Source organism: Cygnus olor, chromosome 1 (genome assembly GCF_009769625.2).
Source record: "Cygnus olor isolate bCygOlo1 chromosome 1, bCygOlo1.pri.v2, whole genome shotgun sequence".
Classification (NCBI taxonomy): Eukaryota; Metazoa; Chordata; class Aves; order Anseriformes; family Anatidae; genus Cygnus; species Cygnus olor.
In genome coordinates this window covers 63472091-63498250 of record NC_049169.1, presented here as the reverse complement: position 1 = coordinate 63498250, position 26160 = coordinate 63472091, and the positions used below count along the sequence as shown (strand labels likewise).

Here is a 26160-nt window from a genome sequence, read left to right as displayed (position 1 = left end):
TTTCAGCTATTTCTTTATGTTGTGGTTTAGCCCGGCTGGCAGTCAAACACCACACAGCCGTTCGCTCACCCTCCCCCCTCCCTCTCCGGGACGGGGGAGAGAAACGGGAAAGTGAAGCCTGTGAGTTGAGATAAAGACAGTTTATTAAGACAGGGAAAAGAATAACAACAATAATAATAATAATAATAGTATTAATAGTAATAATGTGTACGAAATAAGTGATGCACAATGCAATTGCTCACCACCCGTTGACCGATGCCCAGCCTATCCCCGAGCAGCCGGCCACACCTCCACCCCGGCTAGCCACCCCTATATATTGTTCAGCATGACATCAGATGGTATGGAATACCCCTTTGGCCAGTTTGGGTCAGCTGTCCTGGGTCTGTCCCCTCCCAGCTTCTGCTGCATCCCTAGCCTGCTCGCTAGCAGGACAGAGAGAGGCTGAAAAGTCCTTGGCTTGGTGTAAGCACTGCTCTACAACAATTAAAACATCAGCATGTTATCAGCGCTTTTCTCATCCTAATCCAAAACATAGCACCCTGCCAGCTACTAGGAGGAAAATTAACTCTGTCCTAACTGAAACCAGGACAGATATCCACCCCTTATTCCATACCATTTATGTCATGCTCAGGTTACACTCTTTCCAATACTTTTTAATTAATCACCATTTTCATCTATGATATATAGCAACCATGGTAGCGATGACATACAGTGTTATATGATAATTAACATATTATAATTCAACTCATGGGCTATTCTCACCCAGTATTAGGTCCCCTTGAGGTACACACCGGACCTCCCCATTCTCTTGCATTACCCACCAAGTGCATCCAGGTCCCCGAGCAAAAGCAATCCCACGAATGGGCTTGCCTTTTCCTGAGGCGGGAGTAGCCCAGACTGTCTTACCCAGCATGTTTCTTACGTGCACTACAGGAACTTTATCCCCTTCTACAGTGCGTAACAGGTTTGATTGGGCAGGTCCAGCTCGGTTGGCAGATCCTCTAGTATTGACTAACCAGGTGGCCTTTGCCAGATGTGTTTCCCAATTTTTGAATGTCCCAGCACCCATTGCTTTCAGTGTAGTCTTTAACAGTCCATTGTATCGTTCAACTTTCCCGGAGGCTGGTGCATGATAAGGGATGTGATACACCCACTCAATACCATGTTCTTTGGCCCAAGTGTCTATAAGGTTGTTTCGGAAATGAGTCCCATTGTCTGACTCAATTCTTTCTGGGGTGCCATGTCGCCATAGGACTTGCTTTTCAAGGCCCAGGATAGTGTTCCGGGCGGTGGCATGGGGCACAGGATATGTTTCCAGCCATCCGGTGGTTGCTTCCACCATTGTAAGTACGTGGCGCTTGCCGTTGCGGGTTTGGGGGAGTGTGATGTAATCAATCTGCCAGGCCTCTCCATATTTGTATTTCAGCCATCGTCCTCCATACCAGAGAGGCTTTGACCGTTTGGCTTGTTTAATTGCAGCACATGTTTCACAATCATGAATAACCTGTGCTATAGTGTCCATGGTCAGGTCCACCCCTCGGTCACGAGCCCATCTGTATGTTGCATCTCTACCTTGATGGCCTGAGGTGTCATGGGCCCATCGGGCTATAAATAATTCACCTTTATGTTGCCAGTCCAGGTCCACCTGAGCCACTTCAATCTTAGCAGCCTGATCCACCTGCTGGTTGTTTTGATGTTCTTCAGTAGCCCGATTCTTGGGCACATGAGCATCTACATGGCGTACCTTTACAACCAGGTTCTCTACCCGGGCAGCAATATCTTGCCACAATGCAGCAGCCCAGATGGGTTTGCCCCGGCGTTCCCAGTTGTTCTGCTTCCATTGTTGTAGCCACCCCCACAGGGCATTTGCTACCATCCATGAATCAGTATAGAGATAGAGAACTGGCCACTTTTCTCGTTCAGCAATATCTAAGGCCAGCTGAACGGCTTTCACTTCTGCAAACTGACTCGATTCACCTTCTCCCTCAGCAGCTTCTGCAACTCGTCGTGTAGGACTCCATACAGCAGCTTTCCATCTCCGATGCTTTCCCACAATACGACAGGACCCATCAGTGAACAGGGCATATTTCTTCTCATTTTCTGGTAGCTTGTTGTACAGTGGGGCTTCTTCAGCACGGACTACCTCCTCCTCTGACGATATCCCAAAGTACTTGCCTTCTGGCCAGTCCATAATCACTTCCAGGATTCCTGGGCGACTGGGGTTTCCTATTCGAGCCCGCTGAGTAATCAGTGCAACCCACTTGCTCCATGTAGCATCAGTTGCATGATGTGTAGAGGGGACCCTTCCTCTGAACATCCAACCCAGTACCGGCAGTCGGGGTGCCAGGAGGAGCTGCGCTTCAGTACCGACCACTTCCGAAGCAGATCGAACGCCCTCATATGCTGCCAATATCTCCTTTTCGGTTGGAGTATAGCGGGCCTCAGATCCTCTGTATCCCCGACTCCAAAACCCCAGGGGTCGACCTCGAGTTTCCCCAGGTTCTTTCTGCCAGAGGCTCCAGGTGGGGCCATTCTCCCCGGCTGCGGTGTAGAGCACATTCTTTACATCTGGTCCTGTTCGGACTGGCCCAAGGGCTACTGCATGAACTATTTCTTGTTTAATTTGTTCAAAGGCTTGTCGTTGCTCAGGGCCCCATTCAAAAGCATTCTTCTTACGAGTTACTTGGTAGAGCGGGTTTACAATCAGACTGTAATTTGGAATATGCATTCTCCAAAACCCCACGACACCTAGGAAAGTTTGTGTTTCCTTCTTGCTAGTTGGTGGAGACATAGCTGTTATTTTGTTGATCACATCCATTGGAATTTGACGACGTCCATCTTGCCATTTTATTCCTAAAAACTGGATCTCTCGTGCAGGTCCTTTAACTTTATTTTGTTTTATGGCAAAACCGGCCTTCAGAAGGATTTGGACTATTTTCTTCCCTTTCTCGAAAACTTCCTCTGCAGTGTCACCCCACACAATGATGTCATCGATGTACTGCAGGTGTTCAGGAGCCTCCCCCTGCTCCAGCGCAGACTGGATCAGACCATGGCAAATGGTAGGGCTATGTTTCCACCCCTGGGGCAGCCGATTCCAAGTATATTGGACTCCCCTCCAAGTGAAAGCAAACTGTGGCCTGCACTCTGCTGCTAGAGGGATGGAGAAAAATGCATTAGCAATATCAATTGTGGCATACCACTTGGCTGCCTTTGATTCCAGTTCGTACTGGAGTTCTAGCATGTCCGGCACTGCAGCACTCAGTGGTGGCGTGACTTCGTTCAGGCCACGATAGTCCACTGTTAGTCTCCACTCACCATTAGACTTTCGCACTGGCCATATGGGACTATTAAAAGGTGAATGGGTCTTGCTGATCACTCCTTGGCTCTCCAGTTGACGAATTAGCTCGTGGATGGGAATCAGGGAGTCTCGGTTGGTGCGATATTGCCGCCGGTGCACAGTTGTGGTAGCGATTGGCACTTGCTGTTCTTCAACCCTCAGCAACCCCACAACAGAAGGGTCCTCTGAGAGACCGGGCAAGGTAGACAACTGTTTAATGTCCTCTGTCTCTAAGGCAGCTATGCCAAAAGCCCAGCGGAACCCTTTTGGGTCCTTGAAATATCCTCTTCTAAGATAGTCTATGCCAAGGATGCACGGAGCATCCGGGCCAGTCACAATACGGTGCTTTTGCCACTCATTTCCGGTTAGACTCACTTCAGCTTCCAATACAGTTAACTGCTGGGATCCCCCTGTCACGCCATAAATACAGATGGGCTCTGGCCCTTTACAGCTGGATGGCATTAGAGTACATTGTGCACCGGTGTCTACTAGAGCCTTATACTTCTGTGCGTCAGACGTGCCAGGCCATCGAATCCACACAGTCCAATAAACTCGGTTGTCCCTTTCCTCCCCCTGGCTGGAGGCAGGGCCCCTCTAGTCCTGGTCAGAATCTTCATTTCTGTGTTTAAAAGACTGCCTGCTAGAAGTTGGAGCAGCAAACTTTTCAGAGAACCCCTTTCTCCCGATTGTTTTCTTTTGCAACTCACGTACCCGTGCCTCTAGGGTCTCAGTAGATTTTCCATCCCATTTTCTCATGTCCTCTCCATGGTCACGTAGGTAAAACCACAGGGTGGTGCGGGGTGTGTACCCACCATATTGTCTTCTTTGCATGGATGCACGTTTACCCCTAATAGCTGAGACGCTGGTTTGTACAGGTGGGGAAGAAAATACACTCTCTTTAAGTTGCTGGACCTCTTCAAAAAGTTTCTCCAAAGTATTCTCTTTTAGTTGGTGGCCACTGGTTTGTTCAGGTGGGGGGGAAGATAAATTCTCTTTAAGTTGGTGGAACTCTTCAGAGAGTTTCTCCACAGCCGAGACGCAGGCCTGTAGGGAAGAGGAGAGATTTCCTTCGTACTCCCGGAGTTGTTTAGCCATGTCACCCACTGTGGGATCTTCACCGTTTTTCCAGGTTATTATTGCCAATGTGCTGGCCCATGTTGATGGTGCATTCCGTACAAACTTCCGCCATATGGGTCGAGTACACTGGACTTCATCTGGATCTGTGGATGTTTGTGCATCGTTTAAGTCCTTATAAATTACTTCCCGTACGGCTAATTCCCTCAGGTACTGAATTCCCTTCTCCATGGTGGTCCACTTGACTGGTACACATACAAGTTCTTCCTTGTAGGGATACCTTCCCTTCACAGCCAACAGGAGACGCCTCCAGAGGCTGTGAGATCGTGCTCCATCTCCAATTGCTTTGTCAATGCTTGCATCTCTAGCAAGGGATCCCAACCGCTTGGCTTCCCTGCCCTCTAATTTCACACCATTGGCTCCAGTGTCCCAGCACCGGAGCAGCCAGGTGACAAGCTGTTCACCTATACAGCGACCAAAATCTTTTCGCACATCTCGTAGCTCACGCTGGTATAGGGTTCGGGTAGTTACTGTTGACTTACTGACATCCTCATCCTCATCTTCATCCTCCTGCACACTTGATGGCCCAGCCTCGTCTTCTCCAGACCCAGACTTAGCAGAAGACTTTCTGCGTTCTAAACGACCTGCGTCTCTATACCATTTTTTCACCTTTTCTACAGGGGCAACTTGCACTGCTACAGCTCGCCTCTCCGACCCAGCCACAGGGTCTGCCACAGGGGTTGGAATACCCTCTGCAGGGTCAACTTGCACTGCTACAGTTCGTTTCTCCGACCCAGCCACAGGGTCTGCCACAGGGGTTGGAGTACCCTCTGCAGGGGCAACTTGCACTGCTACAGTTCGTTTCTCTGACCCAGCCACAGGGTCTGCCACAGGGGTTGGAGTACCCTCTGCAGGGGCAACTTGCACTGCTACAGTTCGTTTCTCTGACCCAGCCACAGGAGTGGGAATGGCTGCGGGAGCTGGAGCCGGAATGGCTGCGGGAGCTGGAGCCGGGACGGCTGCGGGAGCTGGAGCCGGGACAGCTGCGGGAGCTAGAGCCGGAACGGCTGCGGGAGCTGGAGCCGGGACGGCTGCGGGAGCTGGAACGGCTGCGGGAGCTGGAGCCGGGACGGCTGCGGGAGCTGGAACGGCTGCGGGAGCTGGAACGGCTGCGGGAGCTGGAGCCGGGACAGCTGCGGGAGCTGGAGCCGGAACGGCTGCGGGAGCTGGAGCCGGGACGGCTGCGGGAGCTGGAACGGCTGCGGGAGCTGGAACGGCTGCGGGAGCTGGAGCCGGGACAGCTGCGGGAGCTGGAGCCGGAACGGCTGCGGGAGCTGGAGCCGGAATGGCTGCGGGAGCTGGAGCTGGGACGGCTGCGGGAGCTGGAGCTGGAGTGGCTGCAGGAGCCGGGACTGGAACGGCCGCAGGGTCTGTCACTAGGTTGATAGTAGCATCAATTGCAGCTCGATAGGCACAAGCCAGACCCCAGCACGCCACAGTGATTTGTGTCACTTTGGAACTGCCAGAGTCATGACACCTTTTTTTCAAGCATTCTACCAGTTTTTTAGGATTTTGCAGTTGTTCAGGGGTGAATGTCCAAAACACTGGAGGTGCCCACTGCCCTAGAAACCTGCCCATATCCTCCCACACTCCCTGCCACTCGCAAATATCCCGCCTCAAGACAGATCTCCGGATGAGATTCCTAAGTAGTTGTTTAACCTTAAACAAAACCTGAAGCGCATTCAGGAGACATAACAACAAGAACATGCTGGTCTGAGTATCCCAAGGATATTCAACATCTTGGAGAGCTACCGTAACTAGCTCGGGGGATAAGAGGGTGGTGAAGGAGGAAGGGAGAGTGAACAGGTAGGAAAAAATATCTTCCCCTGTCCCCTCCAGAGACTGACTCCCTGATGAAAAAAGGCAATAGGTGTAATTGCTAATAGTTTCTGAGATATGGTTTCCGAAGTATAGAGTCGACGACAGTGCTGAGTACAAATACCAGGTTAGAGTCATGACCAGATACTTCATCATTTCATAAGCCATCGTTACACCACACAGTACCATAACAATCTTAAACCAGGGCCCGGAAAGGGTAAACAGCACGACAGGGAGCACATACAGAAAGTAACTTGCTATAAAACTCAATTTGGGAAACAGGCACAGCAGACTTGAGATTAAGGCAATCAACATTGTGACTAGCAACTATTAAGCAGGTCGAATACTTATACCAATTTTAGTTTAACACACTCTGGTCAAATCTGTCGATATCTCAACCCTTCGAGCCCCACGTTGGGCGCCAAATGGGCTGTTGTGGTTTAGCCCGGCTGGCAGTCAAACACCACACAGCCGTTCGCTCACCCTCCCCCCTCCCTCTCCGGGACGGGGGAGAGAAACGGGAAAGTGAAGCCTGTGAGTTGAGATAAAGACAGTTTATTAAGACAGGGAAAAGAATAACAACAATAATAATAATAATAATAGTATTAATAGTAATAATGTGTACGAAATAAGTGATGCACAATGCAATTGCTCACCACCCGTTGACCGATGCCCAGCCTATCCCCGAGCAGCCGGCCACACCTCCACCCCGGCTAGCCACCCCTATATATTGTTCAGCATGACATCAGATGGTATGGAATACCCCTTTGGCCAGTTTGGGTCAGCTGTCCTGGGTCTGTCCCCTCCCAGCTTCTGCTGCATCCCTAGCCTGCTCGCTAGCAGGACAGAGAGAGGCTGAAAAGTCCTTGGCTTGGTGTAAGCACTGCTCTACAACAATTAAAACATCAGCATGTTATCAGCGCTTTTCTCATCCTAATCCAAAACATAGCACCCTGCCAGCTACTAGGAGGAAAATTAACTCTGTCCTAACTGAAACCAGGACACTTTAGCATTTCCTGAGTTCTTGGCGACAACAAAATAGTTGCATTTTCCTTTTCGAAATAAAATATTGAGTAGTCTCTCTCTCCAGTCAGTGAGCAACAGAGGTGTTTCTGCCAGCTGCTGCTTTATAGGAAGGTGGCGAATGTATATTATGTGCAGAGGAACACATGGCCAGTTTGGCAGTGTCTCCCACTGCTTCTAAATTATGTGGAGTCAAATGAAGTATTTATGTCCATTTTTAGCACAGCTTTTGATAAATCCCAAATGTAGATGCCTCTGGTCTGACTCTGTCTTAAATTTGGATGTGCTAAATCTTCCTCTGAATTGAGGAGTAGATGCATTTTGGAGATTACATGATTGAAAGCAAGCAAGACTGAACTAAAAATGTATTCTGGGGTCTCCTCTCTGTCAGTTCTGTAGCTTCCAGGTATGAACATCACAACTTATTAAAGTCTTTACTTGTTACAGAATAGATTGACTGATTAATAACTCAATCTGCAACTTGTTAGATGAGAGATTTCTCTATACTGTGTACCATCATAGTATGGGATTACCTTAAAATTACATGATGATGGTTTACTGAAGCAATAGAAATAGGAGGAGACAGAAGAATTGCTGTTATAGGGTGCAGCCTTAATCATTATTTGTTTTTTAAAGTTATACTAAGCCTTCTATAAAATAATAAAAGTTAAAATGTATGGCAGTGTAACATACGATATAATGCTGTTATATTCTAGGTAATCATGGTCTGGATGAATAAGTGCTCTTTGTAGACTGTCAGATGCAGTCACTCCTTTTGTTGATGATAGCAATCACTCTTAATCATTACAGTGCTTAAATCAAATGTAACCTTGCAAAACAAAAAGCAGAATTTTATGGTCGTTTCTTTAATTTCTGTTCAGATACAACTTCTTCCTGCAATTTCAGGTTATAGAAAGAAATAGAATATAAAAAATCACTGTCTGCTGTTAAAGTGGGAGGAGATTAGTAGAACAAACATGACCAAAACCGTGGCTATAATTCATACAGAACTTTTAATGACTAGCTACAGGGCTTGAAGGTTAGGAGGGTTTCTGGGTGAAATAGTGGATGGTGTTGGAGATGATGATGTTTAAACTCCAATTTGTCTGGGAATGCTGAGGATCTTAGCTCAGCCAGTAGCAGGAGAAAATGATTGACTTATGCTAGTACCATCAGATGGCTTTCTTAGTGAAGGCCTGTTAATAGACAATTCACAAATTCATCAGCTGAACTGTCTGGCTGCACTGTGTTATTGTTTCTCTTCTGTTAGACTGAGGTAGGTGTAGTGCATGCATGTGGTGATGTAGCATTGTCATAGCCATCTTCCTGGGATGGACTAAGCATACTCAGTATGCTTCAGGACTGAGCACTAGATTCTGTAGTCTCCTAAAATTTCATCCATTCATGTATTTCCTTAGCTATCTTATGTGCTGATCATAAAATGACAACTTTCTGAAATCCAAGCTTTCATACTTCATAAAGCAATAGTGCAGTACACACATGCTCAGAATATTGTTTTAGCTGATAGTTCTTTTTGTTTTCAAAAACGAATTTGAGGAGATGGTACTCCAGTGGATGTTACTAGAGTCTTCTTATTTCAGCCTTTTCTGAAGTGCTCTGTTTTGTGGGGACCCTTAGCATGTAGGGGGGAATTCCTTTTTGCAAACCTTTATCCATTTGGTTCTCTACTGTACGGTAAAACCTCCCCTGGTGCAACTTGAGGCCGTTCTCTCTAGTCCTATCACTAATTATTTGCGAGAAGAGACTGACCCCCAGCTCCCCACAACTTCCTTTCAGGGAGTTGTAGAGAGGAATAAGGTCTCCCCTGAGCCTCCTCATTTCCAGACTAAACAACCCCAGTTCCCTCAGCCGCTCCTCACAGGACTTGTGTTCCAGGCCCTTCATCTGATTCATAGCCCTTCTCTGGGCACGTTCCAGAGCCTCAATGTCCTTCTTGTACTGAGGGACCCAAAGCTGAACACAGCACTTGAGGTGTGGCCTCACCAGAGCAGAGTACAGAGGGACAATGACTTCCCTGGTCCTGCTGGCTGCACTATTCCTGATACAAGCCAGGATGCCATTGGCCATCTTGGCCACCTGGGCACACTGCCGGCTCATGTTCAGGTGAGTATCAACTAGCACCCCTAGATCCTTTTCCTCTGCACAGCCTTCCAGCCACTCTGGCCCAAGCCTGTAGCATTGCATGAGGTTGTTGTGACCAAAGTGCAGGACCCGGCACTTAGCCATGTTGAACCTCATCCCATTGGCCTCTGCCCATTGATCCAACCTGTCCAGGTCCCTCTGCAGGGTCTTCCTACCCTCTGGCAGATCAACACTTCCCCCAGGTAGGTGTCATCTGCAAACTTACTGAGGATGCACTCAATTCCTTCATCCAAGTCATCAATAAAGATATTAAAGAGGATGAGCCCCAAGACCAACCCCTGGAGAACACCACTGGTGACTGGTTGCCAGCTGGATTTCACTCCATTCACCACTACTCCCCTGGCCCAGCCATCAAGCCAGTTTTTAACCCAGTAAAGACTGTACCTGTCCAAGCCGTGGGCTGCCAACTTCTCCAGGTGAATACTGTGGGAGACTGTGTCAAAGGCCTAGGTAGATTACATCAATAGGCTTTTCCTCATCCACTAAGAGCGTTACCTGGTCATAGAAGGAGATGAGGTTGGTCAGGCAGCACTTGCCTTTCACAAACCCATGCTGGCTGGGCCTGAGATGAAAAATGAAAGAGCACCAAATGCAACTTACATGATTGTCATATTTATGAGTTTTCTGATACTGAAAGATAACAACTTACTGCTAGACATGATACTACTATGACAACAGTAGTAAGACTGTAAGTGGAAGCAGCTTATACAAATCCTTTCTCTGTATTTATTCGGGTGTTTATAGTTCTTCACAATCTAAAACACAGAACCTCTTACACACAGAGTGACAGTCATTTTGCATAGCCAGAGTTGTCCATCATTTTCTTAATAAATGAGGGCTCTTAAACTCTTCAAGGTGCAATTAGACTATAACTCAGATAATGCGGGATAGAACATAGCTATAGGATTCTCATTATTGGCAGTACTGAGACAAGTGAATCTTAACCTGTAAGGATTTTATTTCTTTTTAAAGAAACATTTGCTCTGACTTATGTGCCCACTCGCACAATCTGCTGTTAGTCTGTTAGTATGTGTTGAAATATTTCTTGTTGCGTGTTTCCTGAGATATGTCAGTGAGTTATGAAATCCAGAGCTTCCTTTTTTTATATAATGAGTTGGTAATGCTTGTTCTAAGCCCAGTTTAAAGACTGCCTCCTAGATGGGCAGAGTTACTTGCACCAAAACATTGGAATGTAAGGAGTTCTGTTCATGGTAATGGCGTTCCAATATAAGGCATGGGTAGCTGTAAGTAGACTTCTCTTTTTGCCTTTTTGTTTTTTCCTTTTTGTTTTTAATAGCTCACTCTTTTTGATGTGAATTACTGACCTGGGGGATAGTCTCCAAAATATCTGAAAGTAAATATATACATAGCTTTCTCATCCTGGCCTGTAGCTGATATTGGATCTCTCTTGAAGCATTATAGGACAGCAGGAGTCAAATAGGATCTGTTCTAGCCTGTGATCAAGCTTCTCCTTGTAGGAGTGTGTTCTGTAGTCTAGACGTAGTTTTTCTGCTAATAACAAGAAGAATGCTTGTTTTTCGCTGTCACTGAGGAAGGAGAAGTAATCTGTCGGTGTCCAAGGGCTTTGAAAACTGGGGCAGTTGCTCTGAATTGAACTCTCATCGCATGGATGAGCAGCAGCGGAAGCAGAACATGAGAGCACTGATCAAAGGCAGCTATCACTGCAGTGAGAAGTAGAACCTCATGACCTTCCTCACAGCACACGATGGGTTTCTGTTCAAACTTGAGCCTATTTTCTGTCACTTTTCTGCTTTTTCCTTCCTATTTTTCTGTCACATGCAGTCTGGGATTAGTGATGTTTGATGTGGGTGTGGGACTGGGGGATGAATGCTACTTCAGCCCACCCACATCATTAGCTAGCAGTGCATCACCAAGTAGTCTCTCCTCTCAAACCTGAAATTTAGATAATACCTGTATCTACTGGTGTACCTATATTCTAGCTGTTTAAAATGTAAACATAAGCTGAATAAAGAGTATTTCACTGTAATGTACATATATAATGTATATGCATAGATATACATACGCAACATTTGCACTATTTTGTATTACTTGAGGGACATAGAGATGCTGTTAAACATTCATCCCTCTTTGTAGTGGATGGTCTTTTGACTCGATGAGTTCATCAGTGTTTATAGCAAAGACAGTAAATGAAACTTCTGAGCTAAAAAGTTTTGATTCCAAAAATTTTTTTAGTGTGCAAGGTCAGTTTATTAGTTCTGTTCTGTATGTATCAGTATCAGTCACTATTAATTTCTTGGAATGTATAGGTGGTTTGGGGTTTGGAATCTTTCTTTATATGTACATCTTGATAGATTTTGTTCAATTTTTTTTCTGTATCCTTATGTGTACTGAGAACTTTTGCAATAATGATGAATTATAAAAAGTCTAGATTTTTCAAGGAATTGGAGTGACCTGTTTGCCAATATCCTCTCTTTCCCCACATTGTAGCAAACGAATAAAATCCCTGAAAGCTATTGCTCCCTCTTTGTTGTACTATATGTCAGTAGTAAAAGTACAAACCTCCATGATATCCTTGCTGCAAGCAAAATGCTGTACAGTAGTAAGCTATACTAAACCTATTACTTATATTGAAAATAACATGAAAGAGATGACCTGTGTTTTCTTGCTGTGTGCTTTTAATGCTCTATATCTATCATGGGTCTGCCTGGATGGAAACCCCAGCAGTGATCAAGACCCCCCAATATTCATCAGATTTGTTTATGTAGTCTCTGCCAAAACCTTCACTTTTTTTTTCCAGCTGCAGAGTTGGTTGCTCATCCTTTTGGGAAGGGGTAGACTGCATTGGGAGTTTTGAGCCGGTGACACACATATGAAATAAAACCTCAGGAATATTTTGGGTGACTGCGGTGTAATGTGTACTTGCTGTCAGCCTAAGCAGTACTGTAAAACAGGGTTGTTTAAAAAAAAAAAAAAAAAAAGAAACAACTCACTTGTGTAAGCTGGTATGGGATGTGGGTGGAATTTTTGGCATTCGGTGGTGTGGCTGTGGCAGCTACCAGTAAATCCTGCACTGCTGGTTTTCCTTGTGCTGGCAGTGGAGCTGATCCCTGTGGGCTGGGATGGGACAGGGGACTCAGGACGTTCTCCGCCATGGCCTGAGTAAGTACCACAGCGGGTTTCCTAGGCAGCTGCCTGATATGTTGATCCGCTGGAGGAGCTTCAGGTGATGGAAAAGGAAGGTGTTTTTGTAAAAACTAATCTGGTGCTTTGTCAGAGGACTGTTGTGGATGGCTCGGAGAAGTGTTTGTGTTGGATCTAGCACAGGTGTTTCTCAATCTTAGAAGCCTGTGACAGATCAGTGGCTGATGAGTTTGGAGAGGAAATTTGAATGGAATCAGTGTATTATATGAATGTGTCTGCTAAATGCATTTTAAGATATTTTGTTTCCCTGGGTTCTTTGCCACTAATAGGTTAGCCACCTGTAATGGGCTAAAGCATGAGGGTGCTGAGGTAATATTTAGTGCAGCTCGAGCACCACTGCTCCAGCTGTACCTCAGGTTGCCTCTGTGAAGCACCAGCTGAAGTTCTGCAGTTACAACAACTTATTTTGTTCCCAAGTTTAATTTCTAAAGAGCAAGAATGAGTTTTGGCGGGACTTTTCCAAGCCACAGCAGCCCAGCTGTCCTCTGGTTCCCATCCAGGCTTCTCAGAAGCTCTTCAGTAAAGCCTAAGGAGAGAGGAAGATCCCATGGCCATGCTTCCCACCCATGTGCTACTCGCATGTCTGTTCTGCTTTCACTGGGATCTTAACTGGTAAATAAAGAACATGGGGCAGAGCCCCTGGGGTCAGCTGCTCACCCAGAGCTGGTTTTAGTCCCACGTTGCTCAGAACCCCGTCCAAAGAGCCGCCTGTGATCTCTCTTCGAGCCTTGCATGTCTGAGCTTTGGCTGGCTTGGCTGTCAGACATTGAACGTGTCAAACCAGAAGGATGCTGCTTTTCCATGGAAACGCTTTGTGCAATTGCAGAAATAATCAGGCGCGTCTGCTGGTTGCTGTGCCCTATTGTTGGACCCTTCCAGACACCAGATTGAATTGTCTTACCTTGATAAACTGAGTTTTCAGCAAAAATCCAGTGCTGCTTTTGTCGTTCCTCTTGCCTTTTTTTTTTTTTTTGAATGCAGATGGATTGAAAAGTGTTAGTGTCAGTTTATTCTGTTGTTGTAATGTAAGTCCCTTGATGTTGGCTGTCCCTTTTCCCCTCTGTTCATGCACGTCTTGCAAAACAAGCTCCAGACCTCTTGCTTCTGGGTACCACCAGTATGAGCTGTCTCATGCCTTCTGTGTGCTAGGCCTGAGCTGCTCTGTCCTCTTCAGGGAGGCTGTGCTATTGTATGTTCTCCTTAAAAACTCTCGCTTGCACTGCTTTCTACTGTTGATATTAAAAAAAAAATAATAATCATTGTTTATAGAACCAAACTTATTAAAGTAACTGTTGCTTTGTGCTTAGCAATTTCCAAGAAATTGTTCTAATCTCAGACTTTTGGGTTAGCAAGTGGATTTTTTTTTGATTGGCTTTTTAAATTATTATTTCTTAATTGGCTTTCTATAAATCATGTCTATAGATATGATTTGCTGTTGGCTTTAAAGAAGAAAGCCAACATCCGTCCCTACAGGCATATTACTAAATTGAAGACACAACTGATACAGCTCGATGGGAGAGGTGCCTTAAAGTATTCGGAAACTAAAGTACTTGCAGATAATGGAATAAGTGTTTCAGTGTATTGGGCTGGTGCTGCTCTTAGGTGTTTGGAGACATAACAGTGGAAGTCGTGACTTTTCTTCTTCCGTAAAAAAAAAAATAATTTCCTAAGTTGAAAGCTGTGCTGTAGGACAGCCTGTGAAGGAATGATAACTTTCAGACTTGCATACCAAATGCTTGTGGGTCGCTAAGATGGCCTAGCGTGAGCTCTGTCCATGTTTCTTTGTTGTCCTTTAATGATAGCTGCCAAAAATAAACATCCACATAAACAGCTGTCGTAACCTTTGGAAGAATGATTTGCTGCAGAGACTGGAGACAGTCCATGTCGTTGAACTGGTGAGGAGGAGTTAGCTTGTCTTCCTATTGTGAATCCTGCTTTTATAAGCAGTAACGGTTTGGAAGGGAAATGTTTACCACTCAAAACACTTAATCAAATAGTGGTCTTAACAACAAAAACAGTTGCTGCCTCTTCTCTCATCTCCAACATGTGCAGCTCCAAGTCTGTGGAGCACGGTGTGAGAAAAGAGGAAACTCAATAGTCTTGCTGCTTTTGTGACTTTGAGGAAGCATGTGCTAACTGGAAACCATGGGGTCTGGAAACACTTGGGAAGTAAGGGGAGTGCTTTATATCTGTAGAGGTGCTGCTGAGAAAGTACTTGCTGTCAGCAAGGTTTAATTCATTGCTTTCCTTCTGCAAAGTACAGTAGTACAATTTGGGAAGAGAGCCAATTGAGATAGGATTGGAAGAGCATCACTGTTTCACAAAGGAATCTTAAAGGACCAGTGTGGGAGCCTTACCCCTTCTATGTTGATCACCAAAAATGCTGAATCTTGGAAGTTTTTATATTGTAGATGAGTAAAAAGAAAACTTGTGAATTTTGGCCCTTACAATTGCTTACGCGCATAATTTTTTTATACTCTTAAAAAGTTAGACATCCTATTTCCCTTAAAGTGAACTTCCTCAATACTATATGCTATCAAGTTAAAAGAAATGTATATATGTTATGTTGAAGCTATTACTCATAATGATAATATACCAGACTTACCACTTACTATACCATTTAGTTTTTTCACAAAAGGTATTCCTCCTCTTTTGAAGCAAGTGTGAGAATTTAAAGTATGCTTATGCCTTTTAAAGTTATATGTCACATTCTGGTATGTTGGATAGTTGGTTTTTTTCCTCACCAAAGTTACAAATGTTCATGAAATGCACAGCTGTATCCCCCTGTTTAGAATGTTAATTATAAAAATAAGTTCACATTGAAGAGTTAAAAAAAATTATCTTTCTTTTCAGAAACAGGTGATAGCGGATCAATGGTCTATTGTAGTGTTTTATCTCTGGCACTAACTTAAGTTGACACCACTGCCAGGACTTACAGGGTGTTTTTAGTAAAACTGTAAAAACAGGTATGAGAAATGGGCAAAAGTTCAAAACCAAGCACGTGTGAGGCCTGCTGTTGGTTACCTAAATGCAGTGGTTGGCTTTATAAATACAGCTTTTAGATCTTCCACAGAGAATGGAGACTAACACCTGTTAAATATTTTTCTCAGGTTAATAACATACGTTATTCTAAACTCATGTGATTGATTTTGGATTAATAGGTTTTCAGCAGTCAAAAAAAATCCTATTTAAATAACATACAGTTCTAAAATCCAGTTTGAGTCTCAGTCAACTTCAGTAAAATACCAAAGTTTCCGTCTATCAGATGGCATCTGGGACTGGAAAAAGCTGAAGTGTACATGGCGTCATCATTATAAAAGACACTCCCTTTATGGGATACCCTTCAATGAAATAAATTCAGGACACAGGATGTCAATATGTTGCTCATTTTTCATTGACACATTCTGACTAAAACCAATTTATTACTAAACTCTGGCCCAGATGGGGCTAAAGAATAAAGGGAGATGGGTATGTTTCCTTTCCATCCTCCCATTTCTCCTCAAAAGCATTCTGAATGTGCTGTTGTCCTCTCTCTATTTCAAGCAGTTTAAATTAAATATTTGTCAAATATGCAGAGGGTTCTTTTTAATATTGCTGCATGTAACTTACCTATTGCTTCTACCAAGATTTATAGTGACCCCTGTTACCCCTTTTTGTGATGAGCATTGCGTGTAGCTTGTTAAAACTGTTTAAAATTAGACTTAAGAATTAAAAAAAAAATTAAGTGGATATTGACTGTTGTTGCCCTTTATTCTGCTAGCAATCCTCCTGTGGTGAGTACAACTAGTACTTGTAGAAGTACAGCTTGAGAAATTATGTCAGTGTCTGGAATGGGTTTTCTGACGCCCAAGTTGTTTGCAGTATTTTAGTAATGATTTTTTTAAGGAGTCAGAATTAACATAAATCTAAAAAAAATACTTTGCCGGAGGTCTCTCCTTAAGGAAAAAAGACTAAAACTGAACTGGAACCTTGGTAATTTTGAAGTCAGTGTGTTTGCCAAGAACTGAAATTGCTACATTTTATTTTTCCAGAAATGCATAAATACATAAAATAGACAAATATATAAAACTCTTTTTTTGAGCCATGTTCTTTACTTTTAAGAGAAAAAGTGAGAAGTGTTATGTGTTTCATAACGCTTAAACACTGAAAAGTTTTTATTATTAATATTTGGCATATTAAATAGGAAATTGGCTTCCTTCCTTACATTATTTTACCTTTGTTGGCAGTGGATGAGTAGGATTGGTGCCCATACTTGATCAAGATGTTTTTGGTGATGTAAAAATGGCTTAGTTAGAAGCAGAAAATGCATTGAGAGGTTTTTCTTCCATCTTTGACAACGTGAGAGTAAATGAAAAGTGACATGCACAGCCCTGAGCGCACACCGTGGTGCCGGGAGGAGGTGGGAGCAGCGGGTGGGAAGGAGTGGTGTGAGGCACAATGATCTGATAGCCCTGGGGTGGGAGTTGGCAGACCCAGGTTTTCTTCCTCGTCTGTCACCTGTGAGTGGTGTGAGTCCCTTCCCAAGGCTGGGTGCTGTTTGGCTGCCAGGCTTGGCTTGGCTGTGGGGATGGCCTTGTGGGTGGGTACAACACCTCACCAGTGGGGCTCTGTCCGCAATCATTGGAGAGGCTTCCAGCACTAGCCATGTAGTAGTGGGGTCTCTTATCAGTGTAAGAAAAACTTAACTGCGCTTGTGAAACAAAACTACCTTCCTTACGCAGTGAGGCAGAGGGAAACTGAAAATTTAAAGGGGGAAGAAAATCATTGACATCTGCTTGGAGGCACCCAAAGGAACAGATGAGCTTCTTTGTGATGGAGGATTCTGGTGCAGGGTTTTGTGTCCCTCTGTAGGAACCAGTGCTGCCCTTCAGGACCAGCTACAAGATCAAAGGTGTCATTAAGGGAGAAATGAAACCATTTTCTTTTCCTCAAAAGAGTAACTTGCCAGGCCTAAGTTAGCATGTAGGAACTCGAAGTCCAAATTTGGCTGTTTTAAATAAAGTTACCCACAGACTTTTGACGCACTGTTAGTCATATGCCTTGCGTGGCTTCGAGAGTGGGGGAGAGAAAAGTTGAATATCAGCACATTCAGTCCATGGGCTACTGCACAGTGTGCTTTTCACATGCAGGAGTAGGACCTTAAATATTTTGGGATGAGGTCCTGTACAACTCACAGGCAAGTAAAGCCTGTGTTCTTTTGTAGCTGTTCTTATTTTGTGGACAGGACTGTTGCTGGTTGGTCTTGAAAACCCACTTCCTTCTCCTCCCCAGAAGAGGGGTGTGGGAATCTGGCTGCGTGCTGAGTTGGTGCACACCACTGCTGGAGTGCGTAGCGGTGTGAGATCTGGTCCGGTGAGAGCTGTGGTTTCAGGTACAGCTTTGAGGCTAAATAAATAAATAAAGCTTTTCCAGCCACACCCCCGCTGGCAGCCTGGATGCACAGCAGAGAAACAGCGGCTTCTGCCTGCTGAATCAGCATCAGCCTTGGCAGATGCAGGAGCAGATAAACCTCAGAAGCTGTGAGACCAAAAGCAAGGAATTGGTCAATTCTTGGTGGCTAAAACCCAAACTGGGAGTTTATAGGATGCTCTGGGAGCGCTGTTGCAGGGTCCAGGAGGCTCCCATTCAAGGCAGATAAGCCTTCTTTCAGAAAATAATCTTGTTAAGGGGAAAAGTGCCCCCAGTTAATTTCTCTGAACCCTTCCTTGCTTTAAAAACACACGAAAATAATTGCTATACCCCCCTCCATCTTAGCGTGTGCTTTATGCCCCTTATTCCCCGGCGTGGCACCGGCCCAGGCAGCGTCAAGGTTAAACCTGGTGGGGAGCTTTGTAAGGTGCTCCGTGCCTGCCTGCGAAGGCAGGGCACCTGCTAGGCATGCCCAGTGAGCGCAGCGAGCTGGCTCTCCCTTCCTGACGGATCTGCGAGGCTGAAGCACAAAGAGCCCTTGTTGCCTGCTCCCCGGTAGTCTCCCAGTGCTCCCACTAGCTGGGAAGGACTGGTTACCATGGAGGCTGCCATCTGTTCGCTCCCCGCTGGAATGTGATTATCCGTGCTGGGTTGGGAACCGGCACAAGCAGGGGAGCGTGTGCTGGCTGCAATTATCTGCAATGGAGTGTGGTAATGGAAGGCTTGAATGAGCGAGCTGGAGCAGCACATAAAAGGATTTTGCCCAAACCGTTAATGGTTTCTAGCCAAGAGGAGTAAATGCGGCTTTTTGTAAGGTCAGTGCTAAATTCATAATGTGTTCAGTTAATTTTTAATGGGGGCGATGTATTTATGATTTAAGGACGATAGTACCATGGTAATAGTGCTTATTGTTAAGGGTGCAACGGGGAGGGGGGGTGGCTGTGTTTTAAAGATTTCTGTTTCTCTGTTTCAGCTCAAGCAGTTTAATTTGGGGTCATTAAAGTAGTAAGTCAGAACAATAACTGGCCAAACTGACACAAATGGAGCAATTCATATCTCTTGTCCTTATGAAATGCTGTTTGCTGCCAAATCCGTTTGATTTACATGCCTCTTCACGTTGATTGCTTTTTGTCTGAGTGATTTTTATTTTCCTTTGGATGCAATAAGTGTTTTGTTTCTCATACTGGAATGACGGGTGAGAGATGGGGCTGAAGCAGAGCCAGTGGTACAATAGACCTTTGGGGTGTTTTGTGCAGTTTGCTTGGAGGAAGCAGAGTAAGGTAAGCAGAATGCAGTAGCAGGTTTTTCACTCTTCGCTCCCACCCTTTGCCCCTGCTTCCAACTTGCAAACTGACCAAAAATTTTGGAGTCTTCCTCGCATATAGCTTAATTGTACCGAGACTTTTCACAAGTTTTTCAGGATGTTCTGCAAATATTTGGGCTGTTTTGGTGGGAGGATTTCATGGAAAGGAACGCAAATTAGAAGAGTGCTTGTAAGGCTTTTGTGTCTTCTAAAAGCCATGTTTGTTATGCTCTAGGAGAAGGTATATTAATTTTTTTTCCGTAAATGCATGATGAATGTTTGTGTGCAGTTCAAATTATAGTGTTAAACAAGGGGCACTGAAATTCACTCCTTAGAGCCCTATTGTACACCACATAGATAAAATGTTACAGCAGCAGATATTTTTAGTCCTATAGGGGCTTTCCCATTTCAAATAAAGCTCTTATGCTGCATCCCTTTTGGCAGGACTGCCATTTTTATTTGGTACAGGGGAGGATACTGCTAGAGGCTTTTAATTAAAACTGTGTCAGTCCTAATTTTGCCCTCTGCTTTGTGCCCTTAAAATGTCAGTGCATTGGCGTCTGGGAGAAAAGTTCCCAATGTGGTTAATAAGTTGCTATTGCAACAGAGTTGACTATGACAAATTTTTAACCTACAAGAGGCTTCACAAGTCCTTGTGCCTAACAAAAGCAGAGGGGAGGAGAGAGGAAGAGAGGGGCTGAGGGTTTTTTTTTTTTTTTTTCCTTCCCCATTTCTTTGAGTACTTAGAACTGTTGGGTGTATATGAGGTTTTCTTATGCCCATGGGAACCTGGTGTATGTGCCCGAAGTCCTTTCAGATGTTCCTTGTGCACGTTGGTGGAACTGGGTGATTCTTCTCAATGCAGGCTGCCTCACCCTTGTGATTTAAAAGATTTCTTTTTAACGCCTTCCTTCTTCAGAATTTAAGCATTCTGTTGCCATTGGAGCGGGTGATTTATGCCAAATGTGCTTTTAATGGGCTGCAGTGGACTAGTTCACACGTGCCAGTTGCACGTCTGTAATTGCGTTGTTAGAGAGAGCGCATGGGGCAGATTGGCTTTTGTGCTTGGGAAGAGATCAGACTTTCACCTTTCAGAAGCTAGGCTGAAGCTTGCTGAGAGCCATCGGGAGGGAAGGGTAACCACCCCAGGGTTAGTTATCCTGGAGCTGGTGTGGGATGTGTTTCTGTTCTCTGTTTGGTTTCTGGTAAGGTAGCTGTGGGGCTGTGGGTGGGAATTACTGGTTCATTGGCAAGTCTTCACAGAAAGCTATGATCATACTGACATAAAGGTAATGTCTTGTATACTCCTCCTGGAGGTGATTTCTCCTGATTGCTAGCTGGTGGTGTGCTGAGAAGCTTGCTTTTCCATTGCCTTTGCTAAACCTTTTCTAAGAATAAACAGGGGGACTTTCCTCTTGGCATTCCCCAGCTCTGCTTCTTCTATTCTCAGACAAGCACTGTGTAAAGGTCCAAATGGTCTTGAGCAAATGATTTTTTTATATTTATTTCCTTTTCTGAATGGTTTATATGTAGCTGTTGAATATACATATTTTTTACTATTAAATTTTACTTTAGGTCACTGGGTCAGCTTTGTTTTGCAGATACGGGATTTAAAGACTAGACACTCTTTTAATCCATTTGAGCATCTGGCTTTTCATAGTGGGCATCCCATTTCCATGTAGCAGAGGAACTGTTAAATGTCTGTTTGAAATTAATTATTTTTTAAAGATTAAAAAAAGCTTTGGTGGATTATTACAGTCAGCTCTGATGTTTATGCGTAATGCAAACAAATAAGGGTCAGTGTAATGTGCTACATGATCCCTTGAAGGAGATTTGTTCTAAAATACTGTCTTTGGGGGCCAGCAGAGATGGTGATGGGTTGTACTCAGTAGTGGTATTATTTTAAGATGGTAAGCTCAATTTTGGTGTATCAGCTCACAAAAAAGGCACTTTGAATGAACTCCCAACTGTAAATAGTATTTAGGAGTGCAACCTATTAAACAGTGGGCTTTTCATGATTTTGTTTATAATAGATATACATATCAAGCTTTCAGGGAGGCTTGTCACTAAATGTTGAAATCCTGAGTCAATATATAGGAGGCTGGCTTGCATATAAACGATCACAATTGTTTTCTTCAAACAGACAAGTCTTTCTGCTTTTCCTTCGACGCATGACTGTGGAATGCTGTTCGACATGACTTGCTTTCATTTATACATTGTCTTCAGGCTGCTACTTTGCAGAGCTTTTAAACATGCTCAGTGTTTGATTCACTTTTTTCCTGCCATTTACTGCTGTATTCTGAGTGTTAAAACAATAAAAAGCTGAGGGTCTGTACTGTCTCCTCACAGTACGTTGCTATTAAAGCCTGCAGTTCCCCTTGAAGAGCTCACTGTTTTGGAAAGTCTGGGTGCCTGTTTACAAACTGTTCTCTTTGCAGCTCCCATGGAATAATGGAGTCCTCGGGATACGGGATGTGGGAAGACAAACCTGCTGACACAGCACTGCCGCTCTTGGTCTGTTCACAGGGCCTTGCATCTTTTTGTGCTTTGTATGGGTGGAGACAAAATGCAGACATTAACGCTTTTTTGATGATACTAGAAATTGTTGTGCCAGATTTTAGAAAACATGAAATTTGTTGAATTGGTTCTAAAGCAGATCTCCATACTAAACCGGTGCAGTGAGGCTCTTCTTTATGCATGGCTGGATGTGAGGGGCTGGCAACATGCAGAGTAATGACACACCTGTGAATTGGAGCAGTTTGTTTTTGGTGTTTGTTTTTTTTGTTTGTTTGTTGTTTTGTTTTGTTTTTTAGACCATTCTGGGGGTCTTGCATTTAGTAAAGACGTACATTTGTCCTGTCCTTTGCAGTGTCTCACTGAAGACTCTGAAGGCTCAGAGCTGTTCTGCAAATGACTTCAGAAAACATTCCTTCCAGGTAATCGCTGCTCAGACTTGGCAGTTAGGAGAACAGGGTGGGGGTAAATGACCGCGATCCAGCAAACAAATATCTTGAAGTGGCATTTTTTCCCAAGGTGTTCAGTTCATCCAGTTGCTCTAAAGTACAAAAATACTACTTAGTCTGGTAGAAACATGAGAATTGTTTACTTTGTGATGAACATCTGAGCAGAGCAAATACTTGAGTACATTTGGGAAAGTGGAGCTCAGAACTGGAAGTGATGTGATGATGATGGTCTATCCCTTAGTCACTGAGAGGGATGCTTTTGTGTGTGGGCTGTATCGTGTGAGCCTTCTCAGCTCATGACCTCTGCCTAAAGTCAGGATTGAGGCTTCAGAAGTCCTGAATTCCAGTTTTTTTCTGTAGCTGGGGGACTTTGTTTTGCAGGCACTGAGTTAGTGCCATGGGCAGTGTGGTATGTTTCTGAGTGCTGTTGATCCCAGCTGCTGTTGGAGTGGTGGAGGGAAGATTAGCTCCAGGGCTTGTGTTACTGCTTTGAGGAACAAGTTGATTCTGTACTTAGTTATTCCTGCAGGGCAGGACCTGAACTTCTCACTTGGAATTTTCCTGGCTCATGTCTCTTCCTCTGTCCCAGCACTGCTTTTGTGCTGCCACATTCCTGCCCCGCTTCCTATGTGGGTTAATGTTTTTGTCATCCTTTTCTTAAGGAGATCATTGATGCTAAAGGAAATGAGTGAAGGCATGAAGTGTGCTTTCTGCAATTCAAAATAGTTTATGAAGGCTTCCCATATCATGCTTGCAGTAGTTACATTGAGACTGAGATCTATCACTTAGAAGAAATATTTTGATGCTATTTTTACTTTATTATTTACAGCATGGTTGAGTATTGTACAGCTGTTATTAAGCTTGCAAAATATATAAACTATGAACCCTTTTGATGAGTACTTTTTTTTTTTTTTAAAGATCCCATGCCACTTTTCTTTACAGCTTTAATAGTTCTCTGGCAGCTCTTTGTGCCAAGTCAGCTTCCATGACTAATTTTGATGTTGATTCTCTTCAGTAGCTCTTGTTCATGCAATTGCTTGGAGGCTTATTTTGCTGTTGTGACTTGGACACCCACTGTAATGCAACTCACAAATTTTTTTTGTCCTTTTGGCTTGTCAAGATTTCTGTGTGTGAGTCGGTTTTAACTGTGGAAGCTGCTAAAAGCAAACTCAAAGATCACAGAATCACAGAATCGTCTAGGTTGGAAGAGACCTCCAAGATCACCCAGTCCAACCTCTTACCTAATACTAACAAGTCCTCCACTAAACCATATCACTAAGCGCAACATCTAAACGTCTCTTAAAGACCTCCAGGGAAGGTGACTCAACCACTTCCCTGGGCAGCCTATTCCTGTTCTCCTATAATAGCAGATAGCTGCTATAAGCCAAAATAAAATGGAAGGCTTACTGCTGGAGTTAGAGCTTTATCTAAAACTCAAAATACAACACATCCCAATATGATGAAATATTCAGAGGTAGCCATGTGAGCACTGTTTGCATGCAGTGAAGTCACCAGTGCTGCACTGTTCTGCTAACGTTATGTTATTTTTGGTACATATTCTTTGGAAAAAAATCATCCAGGACACTAGACAAAACACCATTTTTCCTCATTTTACACATTTTTTCCTCATTTTACTATTTATTCTAAATGCTATGGCATTGCTGCTGGCATAAGAGGATGATTGCTGGTTTCATTTCTAATTTTTGGGGGGTGTGTGTGTCTATAAATTATAAATATTTAAGTACTATAAAATAAGGTCTTTCTAAACAATGAACTTAAATTTTCCAGACTTGTCTTATTGTTGATGATGGTCTGGTATGACCGAGAATACTCCAAAAAGTTTCTACTGTTGAAAATTTATGAAAATTGTAAAATGTTTTTTTGCTTGCTGTTTAGTACAGGAATAAAACTTCAGTAGGTAGCTGAGTTGTGTTTTTTTGTGTGTGTGTATACATGTGCATTCTGTGTAACGTCCTCAGTGTGTGTGAATGATGCACAGAGATAACAAGTGTGATACATACTGCAATTTCACATCAGACGTTTTCAGTGTAAAACAATGCACAGGGAACAGTCATTATGGGAAGGAAAAGCTGTTCAATCCAATGTGATCTCCTTACAGTTCTTTGATACTGTAGTCTATTGATTGCGTTTTGATGTATGAAGATTTTCTTTGTAGGTCACTGGAACTGCTTTAATCCATGTTTATCTCAAAATTGGGTGGAATTTTAGAATCCCTTTCCATAAGAAAGGCAATGATGACATTTTACGGTGTATGTTTTATAACGGGCATCTTTTCTGATTCTAGTTTTTCTCAAGTTCATAGATAGCAGTAAAAGAACTGTGGGGAAAAGCTTATTGATTGCTTTTGTGTTAAATGATGAAAAGCTATTACCAGCTGGCTGATGAGGTCTGGGGTTTGGATAGTAATACTTTAAAGAAAATTATAGTTTCATTAGTGCTGATGTGGTCTCTGAAGTATGTGTTTAACTAGCTGCATAACTTTGCTATGTAAAATGGAGAGTCATGACTGTCATTGATCTTCCACCTTTATGGTACCAAAAGCTGAAATTCTGTCACTTGTCACCACTGTCTGTATCATTACCTCCTTTTCTGAAACAGTTTGGTTGGGGAATCCCTTTTGATCATTTTCCTTTGGACACTTGAATTTAGTAAGGCCAGATGGACTGGAAAAAAAGCAGTAATATGTATTAATGGCAGGAGCTAAAAAGACTGTAAAGAAGGTCCCAGTTTGCTGACTATCCTGTAAGTACTAGGTTAGGCTGGTCTAAATATGACAAAGTCAAGAGACTAAAGCTGTTTGTGTTCTGGAAAAAAGTTACCCTGATGCCTTCTAGAATGTGATGGGGATGATGGAGAAGGGTGGAAGGGAAAGGGCAACACCACTGTGCCATCAGGCTTCTCTTCTCCAGAAAGCACGAAGTCAGAGTTGAGGTAGAACAGGTTGAAAATGCCTATACTGTTGCATATTCTGTTCAAGAAATACAAATGGGACTCAGGAAGAGACTAAATAAATTTGCAGTGAATATGCCTGTCAGCAGCTGTAAAACACAGTTGCACAAACGCATCTGCTGACTCTGGTGATCCTAGACATCTGATGCTTGAAGCCATGGTGATTGAGGGAAAAATCATTGTGTGCTAGCTGCCTTCTGATGTAGGCTACCCAAACATTTGCTACTGGTTCTTTTCAGACATGCAATATTTGATTGAATGATTTCTTATTTTTTTTTCTGGCCGTCATTTGTAGTTCATGTGCCCTTATCTGCTCTGGAAATGTACTGATGTGTTCCCCTCTGGTGTCTGTTGTGAATTTGTCGTGCTGTTTTTCATTAACTCAAAGCAAGAATAATTAGTACTTTTATACTTAGTATCTGATGCTGCCCAACCTTTTTTTTTAACATGTTTATATGAAAGCTAAATCACTGTTACTGCATGCTGACCAGCTTCACTTGTGAGTCTTTCTACTGTCTGGATTTCTAACATGGTGGGGTAATTTTTAAGCTGAGGATGCAACCTTTCACTAACTGCTAAATTTAAAGAAAGGTCTGTGTGCTGGTCTTTCTGGTTTGAATTGTGTTTTTTCTGCTTGTTTTGCTTTGTTTTTTTTGTGTTTTTTTTTTTGGGGGGGGAGGGGATAGGGGTGGGGTTTTTTTTGTGAATGTGTAATGTGTGACCAAAAGCTAAATTAACTGGAAAATGAGAGTCTGTGTCCTTCAGCTGTTTTGCAAAGTTGTTAAATGAGCGATACGTTTAGTCTCTGAAGGTGAAGAACGATGGGTGGCACAATGCTATTAGGGTAGGTTGCAAGC

At 43.7% G+C, this 26160-nt stretch overlaps 1 protein-coding gene across 8 annotated transcripts in view; it reads left to right on the top strand.

Annotated features, from left to right (window-relative positions):
• The window catches only part of FGD4 (FYVE, RhoGEF and PH domain containing 4), a 120926-nt gene that overhangs the window by 28841 nt on the left and 65925 nt on the right, over positions 1-26160 (top strand). The window contains exons 1-2 of one of the 8 annotated variants that reach the window (XM_040561581.1): positions 12600-12616; positions 22240-22306. The exons of 4 other annotated variants lie outside the window; for them this stretch is intronic. Coding sequence is in view for 1 of the 4 variants with exons in the window: in XM_040561560.1 (XP_040417494.1) it covers positions 10710-10719 (10 nt within the window). In the remaining 3 variants the exon portion in view is untranslated. Of the gene's footprint in view, positions 1-10606; positions 10720-12599; positions 12617-18467; positions 18883-20109; positions 20217-22239; positions 22307-26160 lie in introns of those variants that run through there. 3 more of the 8 variants (XM_040561575.1, XM_040561560.1, XM_040561569.1) reach the window with 3 other exon arrangements.